Source organism: Terrapene carolina, unplaced genomic scaffold, assembly GCF_002925995.2.
Source record: "Terrapene carolina triunguis isolate 2854851 unplaced genomic scaffold, T_m_triunguis-2.0 Scaffold84, whole genome shotgun sequence".
NCBI classification, from domain to species: domain Eukaryota; kingdom Metazoa; phylum Chordata; order Testudines; family Emydidae; genus Terrapene; species Terrapene triunguis.
In genome coordinates, this window is record NW_020664435.1 from 16,160,852 (window position 1) to 16,179,938 (window position 19,087).

General features: G+C 41.4%; 1 protein-coding gene across 2 annotated transcripts in view; it reads left to right on the forward strand.

The window, feature by feature from the left end:
* Positions 1-19,087, forward strand: part of OSBPL3 (oxysterol binding protein like 3) — a 125,611-nt gene that overhangs the window by 28,295 nt on the left and 78,229 nt on the right. For both annotated transcript variants that reach the window (XM_026649410.1, XM_026649412.1), the window contains exon 2: positions 18,469-18,712. In XM_026649410.1, coding sequence (XP_026505195.1) covers positions 18,620-18,712 — 93 coding nt within the window. In that variant the 5' untranslated portion in view covers positions 18,469-18,619. The remainder of the gene's footprint in view (positions 1-18,468; positions 18,713-19,087) is intronic.

A 19,087-nucleotide genomic window follows, 5' to 3' on the forward strand; every position in this document is an offset into this window, starting at 1 on the left:
TTTTATTTATTATATCTGCTAGAAATGCATTGTCTCACTATTCCTCCTTTTTGTTTTTCTGAACTATGGACTATATCTGCAAAGTAATTCTTTTTTTTTTTTTTTTAATTTGACACATCTACTCGGTAGTAGTGAATGCTGCACTTATTTTTGTGGGAGTGGTTAGTGCATGGCTTTGAATGAAAATGAGCAAAGTCCTTTCAATCAGTAATTTTGAAACTTATTTGAGCTTCTAATAAATCTATAAAATGTGAAAACTGTGTACTTTCCCCTCCCCACCACCTTCTTTTGTGCTGCACCTTAACCTGGATCATTCTTGCTTTCTTACTTCAAATCCATTAATTCACATGATCTAGTGCCTGGTCAGATCACTTAAAATGAAATAATAAAAACAAACATACATAATTGTAAATAACTGCAGAGACAACAGGTGATAGCTCCTGAGTGTGTATCTCCTTTTTATTGTTCAGACTCCCTTTCCCTTTTGTCATCTTTTGTGAAGATTTCTGCCTAGCCTAGGTTCAGAAGCGCTGCCAGCTTGCGGCGGAAGGTCCCGCTGCCGAAATACCGCCGCGGTCGCCGCCCCCCAAATTGCAGTGCCCTAGGCGACCACCTAGGTCGCCTATGGGTTGCGCCGGCCCTGCCTAGGTTATGAACTTCTTGGTGGGAGGACGGTGACACAGGAACATAGAAACTATCATACTGGATCGGCCCAGTGGCTCATCTATTTCATGATCCTGTCTCTAGCGGTGGCCAATAACAGATGCTTCAGAAGAATGCCTGTACTGGACAGTTATGGAATAACCTGTCCCTAGGAAAAGTTTCTTCCTAACCCTCCTCAGATAGAGGCTGACTATATAATATAATATAATAAATATATATATAGTAATATACAATATTATAAATATTGTGGCAGCATCTAGAGGTCCCAGTTAGGATCAGTATCACATTGTGCTAGGCACTGTACACACATGTAAGATAAGACTGTCCCTGCCACTAACCGCTTACAGTCTAAGTCAGTGGTGCGCAAACTTTTCCAGTTGTGCCCTCCTCCATTACTGCACACCCAAGGCTTCCTCCACTGTGGAGCTTGGGCTGAAGGCAGAGCTGGGGGAGGAGTTGGGACTAGAGGCAGGGAGGGAATGAAGACCGAGCTGGACTGGGGGCAGAGCAAAACTGGGATGGGGGGGCAGAGTGGGATTGGGGGATGGAGCTGGGCCTGGGGGCTGAACAGGGTCGGGGGCGGAGCAGGGTTGGAAGTGTGGTGCTCCCTCCCCACCCTCCGTGGGGGCTGTCCCATGCTCTGCTGCACCCTCCCCCTTAAAAAAAAAAAATGTTCCTCCGTGCCCCTGTGGTAGGGCACCACCCCATAGTTTAGGGTAGTTACTGTTGATTTGGAAAGGGTTAACTGCACTTTGAATCAAACATTGTGAATGTTAATTCACACCTAGTTTCTTTATTGCCAGTATGAGTTATGCTGACCCTTTGACTTCATCCAGGTGCTACTACAAAAGTTCTCCTGTTGATTGGGTAGAACGTAGCACCGTCGAAAGTCCTCTGGTAACCAAAAGCTGACCTAGAGGAAGAGTAGTGTCAGCTTGTCTCTCTTGTAGGCAGGGGTAAAAGTGTGGCAGATCTGCAAGAACAATGGTCAGGGCCATAAAAATGTGAAAAATTGATACAGATGTTCGGCTAAGCATGGAAGATGATGACTGAACAGTCAGCCGTCGTGATCGTTTGCCATTTGGTCTGTTCCTGCACGGCCGCTAGGGCTGAGTCCAACATTGGAACAGACTTCATAGATGTTCAGTGAAATGTTAAAATATGTTCAGACTCTTCAATGACACAAACAGTCTTAATTCATAAGTAGGTTGCCTTTTAGCTAAACACTTGAAATATGTGCTACTTTCTCTGACCAGCATCATCTAATGTATAGTGACATTTAATTGTCTTTAGGCCCTGAGGAATGGGATTGAGTGCAAGACTTCAGTATTGCTTAGTTAATGAAATTCTAGTCTTTGACCTGGAGATGGAGAACATAATAATGTTTTTTTTTTTTTAATTTTTCTTTTCAAAGGTTGGCTTTATTTGTGATCCAACTAGGAGCCTTAACACGGTCTCCAGTTAGGATGTGGTTGTTATAACAGGGGACAGATGCTTGTTGGAATTATTTATGCAAGGTATTGCTACAACACTAATTTAGTCATAAATACCTTTATTAAACCCAAAGGCCAAATGCAATTTATGCAATTGCTGTAAACATGCATAAAAAGCCTAAATAATAAGCAATTTACTACATCCAAACAGTAACAAAACACTTACCCGCATTTGATCAAGATCCTTACAAATGGGCGAAACCCAGGGGTGCTTAGACCCATATTGACTTGCTCCAAAGTGGTCAGTCAGGTATTAGCAATGAACCCTTTTAGAGTTTACTTTTTTTATACCTTTCAACAAACAAGTGATGTCATTGCCAAGTACTGACCTCAGCTAAAAACCTATTTGAGACAGTTGACCCTTTTTTCCAGACTTAAACCCAGATAAGATTTGCAACCTCCTTTCCTCGCTATCTCTTCTTCTTGTTGATTAACAATTTTTCCTTTGCATCTGGGTTCACATAGGCCCTAATTTTTGCGATAACACTGGTATGTGGAGTAGGTAGGACCATGTTGGCTCATTTTAAGCAGATTTTTTTTTTTTTTATTTAAAATAATTTGCAGTTACCCCTATTGGTCAGAGGCCTTCTTTTTAGAAACCTCCCCGTATTTCCAGAAAGCTTATGCCCAAATAAATCCCTTAGTCTCTAAAGTGCCACTGGACTCCTCATATTTCATTAGTTAATCTTTGAACTAGACCTTCTCCCTGCTTCATTCCTTCTGACCTTGTAACTCATTATTTTCAAGGCCTTCCTTCTACTTGCTACTCAGGGCCTTACACACACACACACACGATAACCCTAATTCTTTAATTTCATATTTATCCTACAGTGCTAATGAATGCAATTTAAGGATTCCCTGCCCCTCTTTCCTTGTAGGGAATATTTCATAGCTACCAACAAAACAAACGTTAACACTTCCTTACCTACACCATGAAGTACACCCTTGAAATTTTGAGACACAGGATGTTCATTTTGCTACTGAAATATGAGAGTAACACCTAGCCTGTGCAAGGTAGCTATACAAAAGCTCAGATACAATGGCATTTATTTATTGTATTTGGGTTAAATGGTAGACAACTTTGAGACCTTAGTATTTAACTCGCTACCTAGAGGAGAAACTTATGTTCTTGCATAAGGACGTGAGGCCTGATTGTCCTTTTTCATTTACATCCGGGTAACTCCTTACTTATATCAGTGTTGAAGGAAGGAAAACCAGGCCCATGGCATTTCTAGAATTGATTTTGCAATGTACAAAATCTAGCAAATTATAAACATACCAACACATGTTCTAGCTCTCCCGGTGTAGACATAGCCAATCTATGTTGTGTATTAGGTTTCATTTACTGAGAGAGAGAAGATGGAATGCTTGGTTTTTAAATGAACAATAATTGGATTACCATGCTTGATTTACTTTCCTATGCACGTTGTGTGGCATCAAACTAATCGACAATCCTCGTGTGCTTGTTTGTGCAAGTGCTGCTAGCTTCTTAGATTTGCCTGGGAAGTATGGGGAAAGTGGTCTGACCTATTCCATTTGGGAAATGTAGCTACCTGTAACACTCGCCTGTAACACTTTTGTATCCAGTGTTTTGGCCTAGCCGTAGAAAGAATTAAAAAAATTAGGTATTTGGGGAGGAGGAAAAATGAGGCTGATAGTGTACAGACTGGCAATAACAGACGTGAGAAACTATTAAAATTGCATGTGGAGTCCCCAGGCAAACAGGAAGACAGACAATTTGTGGAATGAAGCACAGGCAGTAAGTTACAGCACTTACTGGAGGCTAATTATCCTGAAGGGCTGTGTACCGGAATTGCATAAACAATGTGCAAGGCCTGACGTAGGCTCTCTAAAAATCAGCTTGTTAAACACCAGGACGAATAAATGCAACTTTGTTTCTAGTGTTTGGAAGCAAGAAAGAAATTGTATATAATGCAGAGATGGATGAGAATTTGGGTGCCTACGAACATGGTATCATTTACAACCTATTAAAAATCAAAGTGGGGGAGAGAATGCAGTTCTTGGGTCAGAGTGTTTAACACAAACTGAAAACTGAGCTAGAATTAAGGGGAGATTTTCAAAAGGTACAGCGGGCAGACAGGTGCCCAGCTCTCATTGAAAATCATCAGTTGGGCACTCAACTCCCTCCCATTCATACCTTTGAAAAATCTCTTCCCCCCCCTCTCCCCACAACAAAAAATCAAGCCAAAACCTAATTCTACAAAGACAAAAGTTCAGTGTGAAATACCAGAATCTCTCAGTCCAGGTATTTGGCAGAATACAATGATTTCTTCCTGCTCCTGAATCGCAGGCTTTCAGGGTGAGCCAGGTTACTATTGTTGACAGAAGTCCGTTTACTAAGGTGGATCCAAACCAAAGGCACCAAATTGTGCAACTGGCTCTCAAGAATTGTCTCCTGCAGCAGTCTGTAATTTTTATTAGCTTTTGTAAACTGCTGAAAGCAATGATAACCTATTAACGTGATGAAATGTCCTATACCTTAACTGTCTTCTCCAGAAGTCACAGATGGAACTAGAGCAGGGGGTTCTCACAACAAAATTTTTGGTGGCCTCCGAATGCAGCCATCAACTCTTGCTGGTGGCCGCTTTGACACTGAGAAGTGGGCCCCCACCAGCCTGAGCCCCACCGCCCCAGGAAAGTGGGGTCAGGAACTCACTGGCTGCCTGCGGAGTCCCAGGTGCCCTGTGCCACAGGGGAGCTGCCCAGGGGAGCGCCCTGGCAACTGAACACCAGAGCTGCCTCTGGTGCCCCACACACACTGGCCCCATGTGTCTCCAGAGGCGCTGCCCAGAGCCAGCTAGGAGGCTATGTGCAGATCTCTGCTGGCCGCACCAGTGCAAACACCAAGGCAGTGTATCCAAGAGCAGCACCTGAGTGATTCAGGGAGGGGCCACAGCTTTGCCTCCCAATCTCCACCGTCCTTTGAAGGCTGTCATGGCCGCAATAAACTCTGCTGCTGGCTGCATGCGGTCACAGTGGTTGCATTTGAGAAATGCTGAGCCAGAGTGATGCAGGAGGCCTGCTGCTTGTTGTGCTTTTCATCAATTTTATGGTCCAGCTTCTTGGCCACTGAATGATTTGGCAGCGTTGTCTCATTACTTATCCTCTCCACCCTTAGCAGTTGGCATTGTAAACCCCCCCCTGAGGAGAACCCTCCCTTCTCAGGCTCTAAATCGCTGACCAATTTAGTAGTAGTTGCAGCAACAGCAGCCTGTCTGGTAGTTCTCCAGATTAGGGCCAGTTTTAAAGCACAAAATGTCATTCTGACAAAGTTCTGGATGTACATGGCCTTCGGTCATCAGAACTGCTTGGCCTATAATTCTAGTCTAATTAAAGACCCTCTCCTCCTTCATACTGAAGTACACAGATACACTGTGTGTTCTTTGCTATGCATGCAGTACCCTTTCAACATCCGCATGCTGCTAATGACAAAACTCGTTTGGTGTATGTCAGCTATAGAAATCTGTCAAAGTGAACCTTTTTTCTCATCTTTAAGGAAAGCCCAGAAAGATGAACCCGGGAAATCTGCTCAAACTCCTTCCAGTTTTGCTAATCTTGGTGGGTGGTGGCGAGTAGTAGTGTGGGGGAGTTGGTAATCGGAAATCTGAATTCAGTGGGACTCCCCACCCTTTCCTTTGCTGCAGCGACAAGCATATGACTTGCTTTTTTCGGTTTGAACGCAAGTGGGAAGATCTATTGAAACTACAAATGCTGATTCATATAACTTCTAATGTAATCTTCTCAGCTATCGCTCATCTCTCAACAGTTCTATTTAAACAAGCTTCCTGCAGCAATGCTTGTCATTTTGGGATGATAAAAATAAAAGCTCTGAGCCATTTTTTGGCATACTTTGTGATATCTACCCAACACAGCACAGCACGAGATTTATTAAGCAGAAACTGAATTTGTCTTTTCAAAGACACTTACGTTTCTTAAAGGAGAGCTTAGTGTTGAAAGGAGAATTGAGTGGCTTTTAACACTACTGTTTTGAATTCTGTTTACTTATGTTACTATTCATCGTAATTTTCTCTTTACTTTTTCTCTTCAGTATCTTTGCTTGCTGAAAATGAAGTTTCATTTTTCTTTTTCACAATTAAACATTTTTTGAATTAAATATACATTCTATTTAATGTTAATATCACATTGTTTAAAATAACAACAATCTCAAGAAATGCAAAGCTAAGGTTCCAACAGCAATGTTAAATTGTCTGCATTGCATGTGCGTAATATTGTCTATTCCTGACTAAGTCAGTGCAAGAGTTATGCATAAGCTTAAGTGTTTGCTGGAGAGGAACCTTATTTTTTCCCCCCTTAAATCAAGCAAAGGCAATAACCCTCAGTGGAAACTATGTATGCAACAAGTTTCAAACTTCATGTTTGTCTGAAAAACTCATTTGTGTTTTGTTTTTTTAAACATTTTCCCCCTTTCCTTCTACACACTCTTCCATTATTATTTTTTAAATGCCAGAATAGATTTTGCTCAAAGTGTGTGTGTGTGTGTGTGTGTGTGTGTGTGAGAGAGAGAGAGATTTGTTTGGTTAAATCTCTCACACTTTGGGTTTGGTTTGCGGGTTTTTGTTTTGTTTATTACATAAACAAATATCTCTTCAGATAAAGACCAAGCATAGAAAACGTAATCACCAAACATGAATGTTTCAGAACATTGTCTTTCTAAAAAAGAGGTGATAAAAAAATGTGTTGCTGTCCTTACTAGAATGGACACAATCAGCACCTGCTTAGAAATTATTTATTTTTAATGTTAATGTTTCCTCAGCTTTGCACCCTAGTCTTCTCTTGCGTGGAATTTATTTTTGTGCTTTTAGCTCTTTGCTTCTACTAAATAGGTCTTTTTGCCAAAGCATATTTTAATTAATTAGTCAAATGGATTAGTACAAATAAAGGAAAATCTTTAAATCGGTCAGGATTAAAGCTTTAGAAAAGTGTAAAACCATAGGTGTAACTATCTTTGTGGCAACAATATTGATTATCTAGAAAGCCATATTGCTTATCTCCCCCCCCCCCCCCACACACACACATTTTGAAAAATGGGAGGAAGGGAGGAAGAAAAACAAAATGGTGGGACTTCCATTTTTTGTTGGTGTTCAGGTGCAAGTTTAAACAGGAATTATATGAATTATGAGGCAGGTTGCATTTATAGCTGCTCTTTTTATATAATCTAAAAATAAACCCCAGATATCTGAGTTATAGTAGAACCATAATTTTAAAACTGCCATGGAAATGCTAAGCAGCGAGGAAAAATAGTAAACTGTGCATGAATTAAGTGTCCATGACGACTCTGCTGTCAGTCTTCTCAGTATTCCCATTTAGCGGTGACTGGAGCTGGAATTGAAGTGATAGAGCGCTCCCTAGCAGTAATAAGATCGTTAAATTATAGTACTGACGCGCCCAACTCAGTTGAGGTGCATTGTAAATTCTCTGTTCTAACCCAGTGCTGGTAACTCATTTTAGAATAACTCAAATCTTAACTTCTAGAAATACTTGGAAATGGGGAGCGCATCTGCAGCTTCTTCAATTACTTGCACTTAATTAAAGAAAAGGCAGTTATCCAGTAGGCTGCAATAACTGATATAGATCTTGATTCTGCAAAGTGAGCCACCAGTGCAGACCATAGACCCTCATGGAAACCCATGAAACTTTTCATAGGAATAAGGATTTGTACCACTGGCTCCTCTTCCTGGAGCGGCACCATGATTTGCATTTGAGTGCTATACTGTAGTTGGAAGGATTGACTCTTTGGGAATAAGGCAAGTCCATTAAGACTCATGTACATCTTTCATATTCTGGTCTGTCTGCAATAGTGCTAAATTATTCATTATTAACTCCAATCCTTCCTTGTTGGCCAATTTCCTATCTACAATTTACAGACATCTAGGTATTAAACTGACCTAGCTAAAAAAAAATTTTGCTTCTCAAAATCATGGAATTTGCCACCTTCAATATAAAAAGGAGTATCAGACTTGAATTAAATTCTAACAGTGCCCATCATCTTTTCAAATAGTGCATCTCCCTAGTGGGACTCCGAGGCATCCTGGAAAGGGCAGTGGCAGTGAGGGGTCCTTCTTTTTCTTTTTAAGTAAATCTCTTTAAATTACACTAACACATTTCCCCAAATTCAGAAAAGGCAGGTCCTTCACTAATAGAGACAAAATTCTGAGTAAAATTTTCAAAGGCATCTAATTCCCATTTTCAAAAGTGACTTAGGCTCCCAAGTCACTTACGTACTTTCGAATAGTTTATTTTTTAAAAACAGTACAGCATCACTTACTATAACCTTTGCTTAAACTAAAGACTTTATAACCAAGGCTTCACAGACTTGTACGTTACTGTAACTATATATCGGTGGGCAGTCTTGTCACAAACCATGAAGAAAAGAGTGAAAGATCCTCTGGATCAATAAAATGGAATTGCCTTCCATCTCCTTGCCTATTTTAGAAAAGAGTGAATTTCAATCCGATGTGAGGTCGCAACAGCTGTTTAGAAGACTTTTGAGACAGTGAAACCATTTTCCCTTTGTTTTACGTCCTGCTTGTCATTAGGCAATTTGGTGTGCAGGAACGTGTTTATCATCTAGCTGAAATGGGTTCTGTGTTCCACTGCATAAAAACAGTCATTGTGACATTCCTTTTAATGTCTGTCTCTATGTTTAAGATCATATTTGCTCCATCAGGCAATATTTGTAAATTGAACATATATATGCAGTTCTATAACTTGTGGCTGTTTGTTTTGCAGGTTTTCCAGTGTTCTTACAAAATAAAGATGAGATGGGGCCCAGGGCACTTAGTTCCTTTATCTAATAAACTACTATATTTATAGCACATTAATTTAATAGTACAGAATAATCTAGTAATCCTACAATCCAGCAAGAGGGTTCTTCATGGTTACAGTGACAAAGAATCAGTCAAGGCTATGTAATGGGTATAATTATGTTCTTATTTCAGTTTATGAAACATAATTTGAGAGATGTAATCACACTAAAATAAAACTGATGAGTGGGAAAATTGATAGTGTGTGTGGTGGCGGGAAGGAAGGACCATAATTAGATAGGAGGAGGGGAAAATGTCTTCCTGTTGCCATTTGTCGTTGCCTGAGTGCTGTTGAATGAAGTTTACAGAATATATATTTATTCTGAAGTATGCTTCTGGGCAACTCCCCTCCACCCATAACTAGACCAAAAACATGTAGGCCTCAGTCCCACAAAAGCCTAAGCATATGCTTAACTTTAAGCACATGAGAAGTCCCTTGGAGTCCAGTTGCTGTAAATTTAATGGAACTACTCACATGCTTAAATTTAAGCATGTGTTTCAATACTTTGCATGATTGGGGCCTTTGCAGAGAGTAAATGTGCACGCTGGCCCGTTTCCCCAAGGTGAATGTTTTTGTAAATGCAGTATTGTTGCAATTTTCCCATGGTCCACTAATTTAATGAGAAGGGGGAAATTTTCAGATACAAGTTCTTGAACTCTTTCAGGCCATTGTTTGTCATGTTTATCTCATTATCATTGTATTTGAACTAGAGTTCTTAGAGGGTTGTTGTGTTTTTTTGTTTTGTTTTTTTAATTATTTCCTGGCATTAAGGGAAGAGCTGTGGAACTTTTCCACATATGAGTGCAGTTGACTGAAATAGTGAGATCCTCCAGTAACTCCCTCACTCTGTGAGCAGAGCAAAGAGAGAAATGAAACCATGGCATATCGAGTTGTGGAGGATTAAACTATCTTCTATAGATCAAAGGAACAACTGTGTCTAGTTATCATGCCCATTGGTGGTAGGTTTTAAAACCCTAGGTGATGATAGAGCTGCTCAAAGAATGGAAAAACTAAAAATCTGCAAAAAGTGCAGTTTTTTCTTTTCCTAATTTATTTTTATTGAAATTCCAATGTTTTCAAAAATTTCCTGTGATGTCCACTAGACAGATATGTAGCAGAGTTCCAGTAGGAATTGGAAGAAAATACATTCTCCCTGGCAGTATTTAATTCCTAGGATAGATAGCCCAGTCTTCTTAAACCTTCATGTTCCCTCACTATTTCCGAATTATTGCCTCCAGAAGACATGCTGGAAAAAGTAAACCGTGCTACTGAGAGTGATGCCCAATATTACTGCTTAAGAGAGGGGTTCATTAGGCAAGTTACCGTAGGGCCCAGCACCTTTTTGTAAGTATATGCAATTCCCTGAAGTGGCTGAAGCATCTCTAGGCTGTGATTGGCTTACCTTTAATAAACCTGGAACTACCTGTGTCATAATCACACCATGTTGCTTCCCCCCCCCCCCCTTTTCTCATTCTACATCAAGATGTAGACTGGGAGTTTCACGAAGAATTTCAGAGAATTCTCCACCCCCTTTTCTCTAAGGCTTTCCAGTAGGTTCGGATGTGAAATGATAGAATCCTAGAGTTAGAAGGGACCACAAGGATCATCTAGTCTAACCCTGCCAAGATGCAGGATCTGTTGTGTCGAAACCATCCAAGACAAATGGCTCTATCCAGCCTTCTTTTGAAAACCTCCAGTAAAGGAGTTTCCAACCTCCCTAGGCAGTCTGTTCCATTGTCCATTGATAAAGAGACATTGATGCTTCCAGAGTTCTAGCAGCAGAGAAGTGGTTTTGTCTCAATGCACAGACACTACCAGCTTAACATGCTGATTTATTTTGCTGGCATCTGGCCATGGGAAGGTATGCCACTGAACATCAAAGTTTAGATATGTTTTCATCAGGCTGTGCATATTGAAAAGGGAGCTAGAGGATGTGTGTTTAAAATAACCCTGTAGAAATGGAGAGAGAACTCCTTTTTAGAAATCTGGGATGAGGGAGAGATTGCTGCTTTAAAAAGGAGTAGGCCTTGGGAAATAATGGAAGAAGTGTATTTAATGAACAGAACAAAGTTTTAAACAGTAAGATAACCAAAAAAAAAAAAAAAAAGAGAGCAACCAGCCACTGCTGAAATCTGGAAGCTTAGTGGTAAACATTTTACATTCGTAACCCCATCTCTGGGTTCTAATCATTAAGTATCGTAAGTGATCACTTCAGAGCATTCTTACTGTAGATGAGGCAGTGAGATGTGGTGGATGTATGCCATAAAGAGTTACATTGCTTTCAAATGTTGCTTTCCCCACTGAAAACTACAAATACTGTTCTCCAATATGCTCCTTTATCTTCTCTGTTTCTTGCTACTAGTAAGGCACTGCCTCTAGCTGAGGGTAAGAAATGCACCTTCTGCTGCAGCTATCTTTGGTACCTCTGCATTAATTGGTTGCAAGGGAGTGCTTCAGAATAATTCTGTCTGGGTTCCCTATTTATGTAACAGCCTTGAGCGCTGTTTGTATCTTGTGTATCGGCTGTCAAGTGATTGTCTGGAGGCTTCTCTTGAGTTCTGGTGGCCTTCTACATTATGTGCAGTGTGGTGCCTACCACTAGGCAAGAGTCTTAAAGAGGATATTTTAAACTCTTAAGGCCTATGAAGACTGGCTGGAGGTAACTTTGTTCATATTACTTAACGTGTTTTCATTTTCAGCTACATTTATCAATTGGATCACATGGCTAGTATTAGATGTATGATACAGTCATTACCACTTGCAATTTTGTATGTCACTAGTGTCATGGCTTTTTTTTTTTCATTTACAGATTTATTAGTGCAGACTATATATGTAATATGTTTCATACAAATATCTGCTGGATATCTCCTTGGATAAAAATTAATGCCAGTATGATACATTCACATGACCATTATCCTTGTCACACCATACATTGAATACTCAGTTTCTGGGGTGGGCAGGAAGGAGTAATTTTAAAAATATTTTTAGAGTGCACATTGACTTATTTTTGAATTTATGTAAGATCTTGCTAATATGAAGGACTGAATTAATCAACCCAAGGGTTAAGGAAACAGTAGACATGCTTGTCTGACTCCACGAGAGGCTGAACAAGCTTGGCATTGAGGCAAATTTTTCTTTGATATTTTCCTTATGACTTATTCTAGTGGAATGTTCCTTAGGTTCTAATTCTCCTGATTCATTTTGGATTAGAATAGGCACTGTCTTTTCTCATGGGTGATTACCTACAAGCATTATCTATCAGCTACCAAATGGGCTTTAAATGGTTTCTGCTTTTTGAAGATAAGTAGGTTATTTACAAACTAACTTTCCTCATTAAAATAGTGTGCCTAGGTACTATGAAAGCCTGACCCAGGACTGAAGGAAGGGTTTAGGCAAGGGGAATTAATAATACATTTATATTGCAGTAGCACTCAGGAGCCCCAGTCATGGACCAGAACCCCCGTGTTCTAGATGCTGTACAAATACCTAACTAAAGAAGTATCTGTCCCACAGAGATTACAATCTAAATCAGGGATTGGCAACCGTTGGCATGCGGCTCGCCAGGGTAAGCACCCTGCCAGGCCAGTTTGTTTACCTGCCGCGTCCGCAGGTTCAGCTGATCGTAGCTTCCACTGGCCACGGTTCGCCACTCCAGGCCAATGGGGGCTGCGGGAAGCGGCATGGGCTGAGGGATGTGCTGGCTGCCGCTTCCCACCACCCCCATTGGCCTGGAGCAGCGAACCGCGGCCAGTGGGAGCCGCAATCAGCCGAACCTGCGGACGCGACAGGTAAACAAACCGGCCCGGCCCGCCAGGGTGCTTACCCTGGCGAGCTGCGTGCCAAAGGTTGCCGATCCCTGATCTAAGCAATCTCCAGAGTCTGACTCTGGAGATCTAGTTGAAACCTGTTTTGATAAATACAGACTTTTTTTTTTTAATTATTGAACTTTTTGTTTGCTGTGGTGTTTAATAAACTGGTACTTTTTAACCATCAGAATTGCTTTTAAACGCATTTTCTTCAAAAGGGCAACCTAGAAGCTTCACAGTATATACATATTACTATGACTTGTCTTTTCTCCTTCAATACTGTGAATCTTATAATCCCTTGGAAATACAGATATCTTCTTCCAAAAAGATACTACCAATATTTCCCATGTTTTTATTCAATTCTTTTGCCATATAGATGACTCTTATCTTTGGGGAACAATGTTAGACTGTCAGAGAGATTAAAGCTGATGTTTTCATCATTTTCTGTGACGCGCTTTACAGTTTAAATTTTTAAATGGTGGAAAAGAAGTCCACAATTAGTTTAAACATATTTTCCAGCAAATAGAGTAGGTAGAAATGAAAGCACTTTAATTGGGTTAACACTGACTTTCAGGGCAAAATCGGTTTGTTTTTTGTTTTTGTGTTTTTTCATCTCCGATACAACATTTATCAAAAAAATTATTTGAGAATTTTGTTTGCCAGCTAAATGTATTGTATTATTTTAAAATAATACCACACAAAAAACTGCCGACTTAATGTGCAAAGGTTAGTGCACTAGGAGTGCTGCAATGACTTCCATTGGGGAGTTGTTGGGTTTTTGTTTGTTTTTGTTTGTTTTTTTGCCTTCCCTGTTCCTACATTCATAAAGTGGACTTTAGTGACAAAACTTGCATCTTATTCTATCTCCACATTTAAATGCTCACAATAGCACTTTTTACCCTAATTAACTCTGCGCCAGCTGCAAGTCTTCATTTTTCAAAACAATAACAAGTTTCATAATTATGTTGCTTTCATACTGCTGCTTTCATACTGCCATTTTCCAGCTTTTTCTAACTTTAATCTCTTCTCCCTTTCTTCTGCCATGAGCTATAAGGACATTGAGACTCTGCAGTGAGTTTGTAACATTGAGAGATACAAGAAATAAAACCAAACAGTAAATTGTCATCGTGAATTAGTGAAACAGTAGCACTAGAATCTCCAAGTTGGTGTCTTTTTAAGGGAAGTGGAAGTCTATCAACTGTATCTGCTGACGTATTTTTACCAATTGTTTTCGTTTTAATATAGGAACAATTAGACTGGTTATTCTTAAATTATAATTATTTTATAACCTCTCTAGGAACAGACAGAAGAGAGTCCCCTCTGAAACGGGACTAGATCAAAGTGCATTAACAAACTCTTAATGCATGTCAGCAGGGTCCACACAGACAGTTATTCCATGGTAGGCTAATGTAGGGTAGGTTCATAGATTTTAAGGCCAGAAGGGACCATCATGATCCTCTAGTCTGACCTGCACATCACAGGCCACAGAACCTCACCCCCTGCTCCTGTAATAAGCCGATAATCGCTGTCTGAGTTACTAGAGTCCTCAAATCTTGGTTTAAGGTCTTCGAGTTACAGGGAATCCACCATTTTATTCTAGTTCAAATCAGCAAGTGACCCATCCCCCTACTGCAGAGGAAGGCAAAAAAAACCAACCCCAAGGTCTCTGCCCACCCGAAGCTTGCGCCCCCCAGCTTGCTGTGACATAACTGTTTGTATAGACAATTCCTTAGTGTAACTGAAGTATTGATTGATTGACTGATAGCTTAGTAAGACAGTTTGGCTCTTTAATATTTTTGCGGTTGTAAGTTTCATAGGTGGTGGTCTAAAACAAAACATCACAGAAAAGCCCTGTCGTTGTTGGGCATGTTTTTGATTTCTCTCTCCCTTACGCTTTCATACCGACTGCCAAGTCTTGGAGGAAGAGCATGTCAATACAAGACCTTGAGATACTAATCATCTTAAACTTCATGAAGGAGAGAGTTTAAAGAGGGAGTGCAGAAGATTACCAAAAGATGCAGGGGTTTCTGCAATCTCTCATGCACAAATCTGGAATTTCTCAGCTGGTCAATGACATTGTGAAGCATCATTTGGAAGCACCAGTCAAAGAACAGAAAAGATTTGGGGCAGAGGACACTGTTTATTTCCAATCTTCCCCACAGTTCTACCTTGTTCAGAGCTGATCACAGAAGCCTGCTCCTGTTTTGCTGTGTGTGGAGGCATTGTTTGGGTTTTTTCTTCTCAATAAGCTAAATCGGAAATTTAAGGAGGGGAAAAAAAACAAAAACTTGCTGTTTGAGGAATACCACTGCTGTAGAGTCTCTCATTTCTCTCAGGACTCCAAACTAGGGTTGCCAGGCATCCAGTTTTCGACCAGAATGCCTGGTCGAAAAGGATTCCTGACGGCTCTAGTCAGCACTGCTGACCGGGCTGCTAAAAATCTGGTTGGCGGTGCAGCAGGGCTAAGGCAGGCTCCCTGCCTGCCCAGGCTCCAGGCAGCTCCCAGAAGCGGCCGGCATGTCTGACCCCTAGGCGGAGGGGCGATCAGGGAAGCTCCCTGTGCTGCCTCCGCCCCCAGTGCTGGCTCTGGGAATCGCTGCCAATGGGAGCTGTGGGGGTAACACTTGTGGGGACGGGCAGCACGCAGATCCCCCGGACCCGAAATCCCTCAGCCCCACCCCAGAGCCCACAGCCAGAGCCCACACCCCCTCCCGCACCCCCACTCCCTGCTCCAGCCCTGAGCTCCCTCCTGCACCCCAAATCCCTCATCTCCAGCCCCACCCCAGAGCCCACACCCCCAGCTGAAGCTCGCACCCCCTCACACAACCCAACCCTCTGCCCCAGGCCAGAGCCCCCTCCTGCACTCTGAACCCCTCATTTCTGGCCCCACCCTGGAGCCCGCACCTCCAGCTAGAGCCCTCACCCCTTCCTGCATCCCAGCCCCCTGCTCCAGGCCAGTGAAAGTGAGGTGAGGACGTGGGAGAGCAAGCGATGGCAGGATGCATGGAGTGAGCAGGGGCGGGGCTTCAGAGAAGGGGCATGGCAGAGTTGTTCGTTTTTGTGCCATTAGAAAGTTGGCAACCCTGCTCCAAACCAAATGATAAGTATGGTACTGATCTTATCCCTTTTCTTATTGAATTAAAAAAAGATTATCTGAAGCTGCCCCAGAATTCAGCACAGCTGTGCTTAGTAATATGCTTTAGAAATCCGGGAGCACTTGCCACAGAATTTAGGTCTAATGTGCCCAGAATATCCTGGCTGGGTCCTGACAGTGATGGTTCAATAGACTCTCAGTGCACTTTATAAATTAGAGCCTGCTTGTGGTCATGAACTGTTAAACGTTGCCATTTTGCGAGCACGTCAGCCAACTAACAGTGAAGTTAAAGTGGTGATTTCAAACCACAAGAGTGGGAAACTTCAAGTGGGCAGCGGTCACCCTGTAAACAGTGTTACAAAACATTTCCTGCATTGGACTTCAGAGTGGGTAGAAGGGTGCATGAATGCTTAACTTTTGCTAAATCAGCTTCAAGTTCCTTTTATTGAAAAAAATATTTTGTTAAGCATCTGCTTGTAAAGAGAGACTGCCATCTTTGTAAGATGGCTATTTAAAAGATTTAATAAGGAGCTGGAAACTGATCAAGAGAGACACATTTTGTGTGAACTCAGAGTCAACTATTTAAAACCAAGGTAAAGTGAGCAGGGCCGGCTCCAGGGTTTTGGCCGCCCCAAGCAGCCAAAACCAAAAAAAAAAAAAGCCGCGACCGCAATCTAAAAAAAGCCGCGATCGCGATCTGCGGCGGCAATTCGGCGGGAGGTCCTTCACTCCCAGGCGGAGTGAGGGACCGTCCGCCGAATTGCCGCCGAATACCTGGAACTGCCGCCCCTGTCCGGAACGGCCGCCCCAAGCACCTGCTTGAGAAGCTGGTGCCTGGAGCCAGCCCTGAAAGTGAGCTTTATAGATATTAAAAGCACTAACCTTGATGAAAAGGCAAAGGGGGGAAATGTCACCCAAAATAAGAGCAGGAGAACCTAATTTCTTCAAAATGCAACATCCCTAATCAAAACTGTTAAATCAGTAATAAAACTGTATAGACCAGGCCCAATTTGTCATGTAGTTCACCACACAGCTGTTCTATATGCCATATTATTTCTTATACCTCACTCATTATTGTAGCATCTGATGGTAGCAATGTTCAGTCACTACTAATCTGGCTCATATATGAAGTAGTCACATAAAAGGGAAAGTTTTCCTCTCTTCTCTTCCCCCCCCCCCCCCACTATTATCAGATGCCTGGGCCATCCAGTCTTGGGGGGTGGGTGGGTGGGGGGTTGTTTTAATTTGACTTTAAAGAATGGTAGGGCTATTTTTGCTGTAACTTTTTTAAGCTAAGTATCTCATTTAAATATAAGGTGAATTAGATAAGAAAAATACCGTGTTTTAGATGGAAAAGGGGATATTTTGGTAGAAACCTTATAGTAAGTCTTCCATTAAATTGTCTTACAGAGAAAATACACGATTGATTTTCGAAAAGATCCTCTGATAAGCACATCTAAATTCCGGTTTAGAGCAGCACAGAGAAGTGTTGTCTGACGATCTGGGGAAGACAGTACTGTATTAGGTTATATTTGGACACTTATTTTAAAGAACTAGCTTTTTCAAAAAGGAAGCTTGAATTCTTTAAAAATGTGTGCCTTAGGCCTCTCCATTTACTAGGGTTGTTCTAATCCATCTTGTCTCTGAATGTATTTTTCAAGCCTTTAAAACAAAACAAAAAAAAACCTGCTCAGTGCACAAGGAGACTAAAACACTACTGGAGTGTAAGCTGGCACAACTATTTATTTAAGGCAGTGATTTATTTAAGGCAGTGGAGTCACATGCATTTACATCAGTAATAAAATCTTCCTCCATGGTGTAGAAACTTCCTTACTTTTCTAAGCCCTTCCTCCTACCATGGAAATTCTTAAGCTGCTTTGTCTATGAGCAGTCAAGTCTGAAGCGATACACAACTTGCACAATACTTTTTTTTTTTTTTTTTTCCCCCCCCCCAGGTTTTGAAAAATGTTTGTTTTTGTTGTCTCCTTTGGGCGAAAAACTGTTGCCATGGCAACCGTTGCCGACACTGCAAATCCGTCATTCAGGGTTTCCATCAAGTTTTTTTGCGCACACTGCAACCACCACTGTTATTAGACAAGCTATTAATTAATCTTCCTGCCACTCACTTAGTCACAGAAGTGACGTAGTTACCAATTTCTAACTCCAGGTACAGTTAGTCATGCCCACCTGTAGGTAGCTACGTTTGCACAATTCTTGGCTAAAAATGAAAGCAACTTCTGGAATTGCAAATGTGCACTGTATCTAAATTCTCAAGGAATGGGATTATTTAATCTTTAAAGAGACTCTTGATGCTGCATTTAAACTGTGTTCTTTACCAGCAGTCAGATAGTGGAATGACTTTAAAACAAGTAGTTAGAACCCACCGTTTTGCTGTTTCTCTCTGACATTTGAAAATTATCCTAAAGCAGTTAAGTTAATTTCTGATAACATATAGCAGTGCAGTCCAACTAAATTACCAAAGGCTTTCTTATAGATTCTTGACTCGTGTAACCAAATAACATGGACTATATCTGATGCTCATGTGTTTTTGGTTTGTTTCTCTTAGGAATCTCCTTGGGGCCAGAAGATGCCATTGGAATGCATATGGGTAAACAATGACTCTTGCCTTTCTCGCCCATGTCTTCCAATACACTTGCTTAATTCCCTTTGGGTGGTGTTCTAACTGAATAGACACAAAACAATCTGTCTCTGGGATCATGAGTGAAGAAAAGAGCTTGGGTGTGTCCCAGAAAGTGTTGTCACCTTCAAGAAGTACCAGCAGTTGCTCCTCTAAGCAGGGAAGTCGACAGGTAAAGTAAACTTCACTAGCTCCTGTTTGTTTAGGGTGGGGCGGGGGACTTCAAAGTATTAGGAGAAATGGTCAGTTCTAGTGACCTTGTTGAACAAAATTATGTGTTTAAGGGTCTGTTGTGCAGTTGTTGGTGGTCCTTTTTTTCTTTTTTTCTTTTTCTTTTTCCATTTTCCCATTTTTTTGCCAGTGGCAGCATCTTGTCTTCAGTCAAGTGAAATAAACACACATTACTGAGTAGCAGATACTTATAACATTGGAAAGGGCAACCGGGAATTCAGTTAATACTGTGCTCTCACTCTCCAGATGCAGTGTGCCTATAGCGGGGTGCAGGGCCGGCTCCAGGCACCAGCTTCTCCAGCAGGTGCTTGGGGCG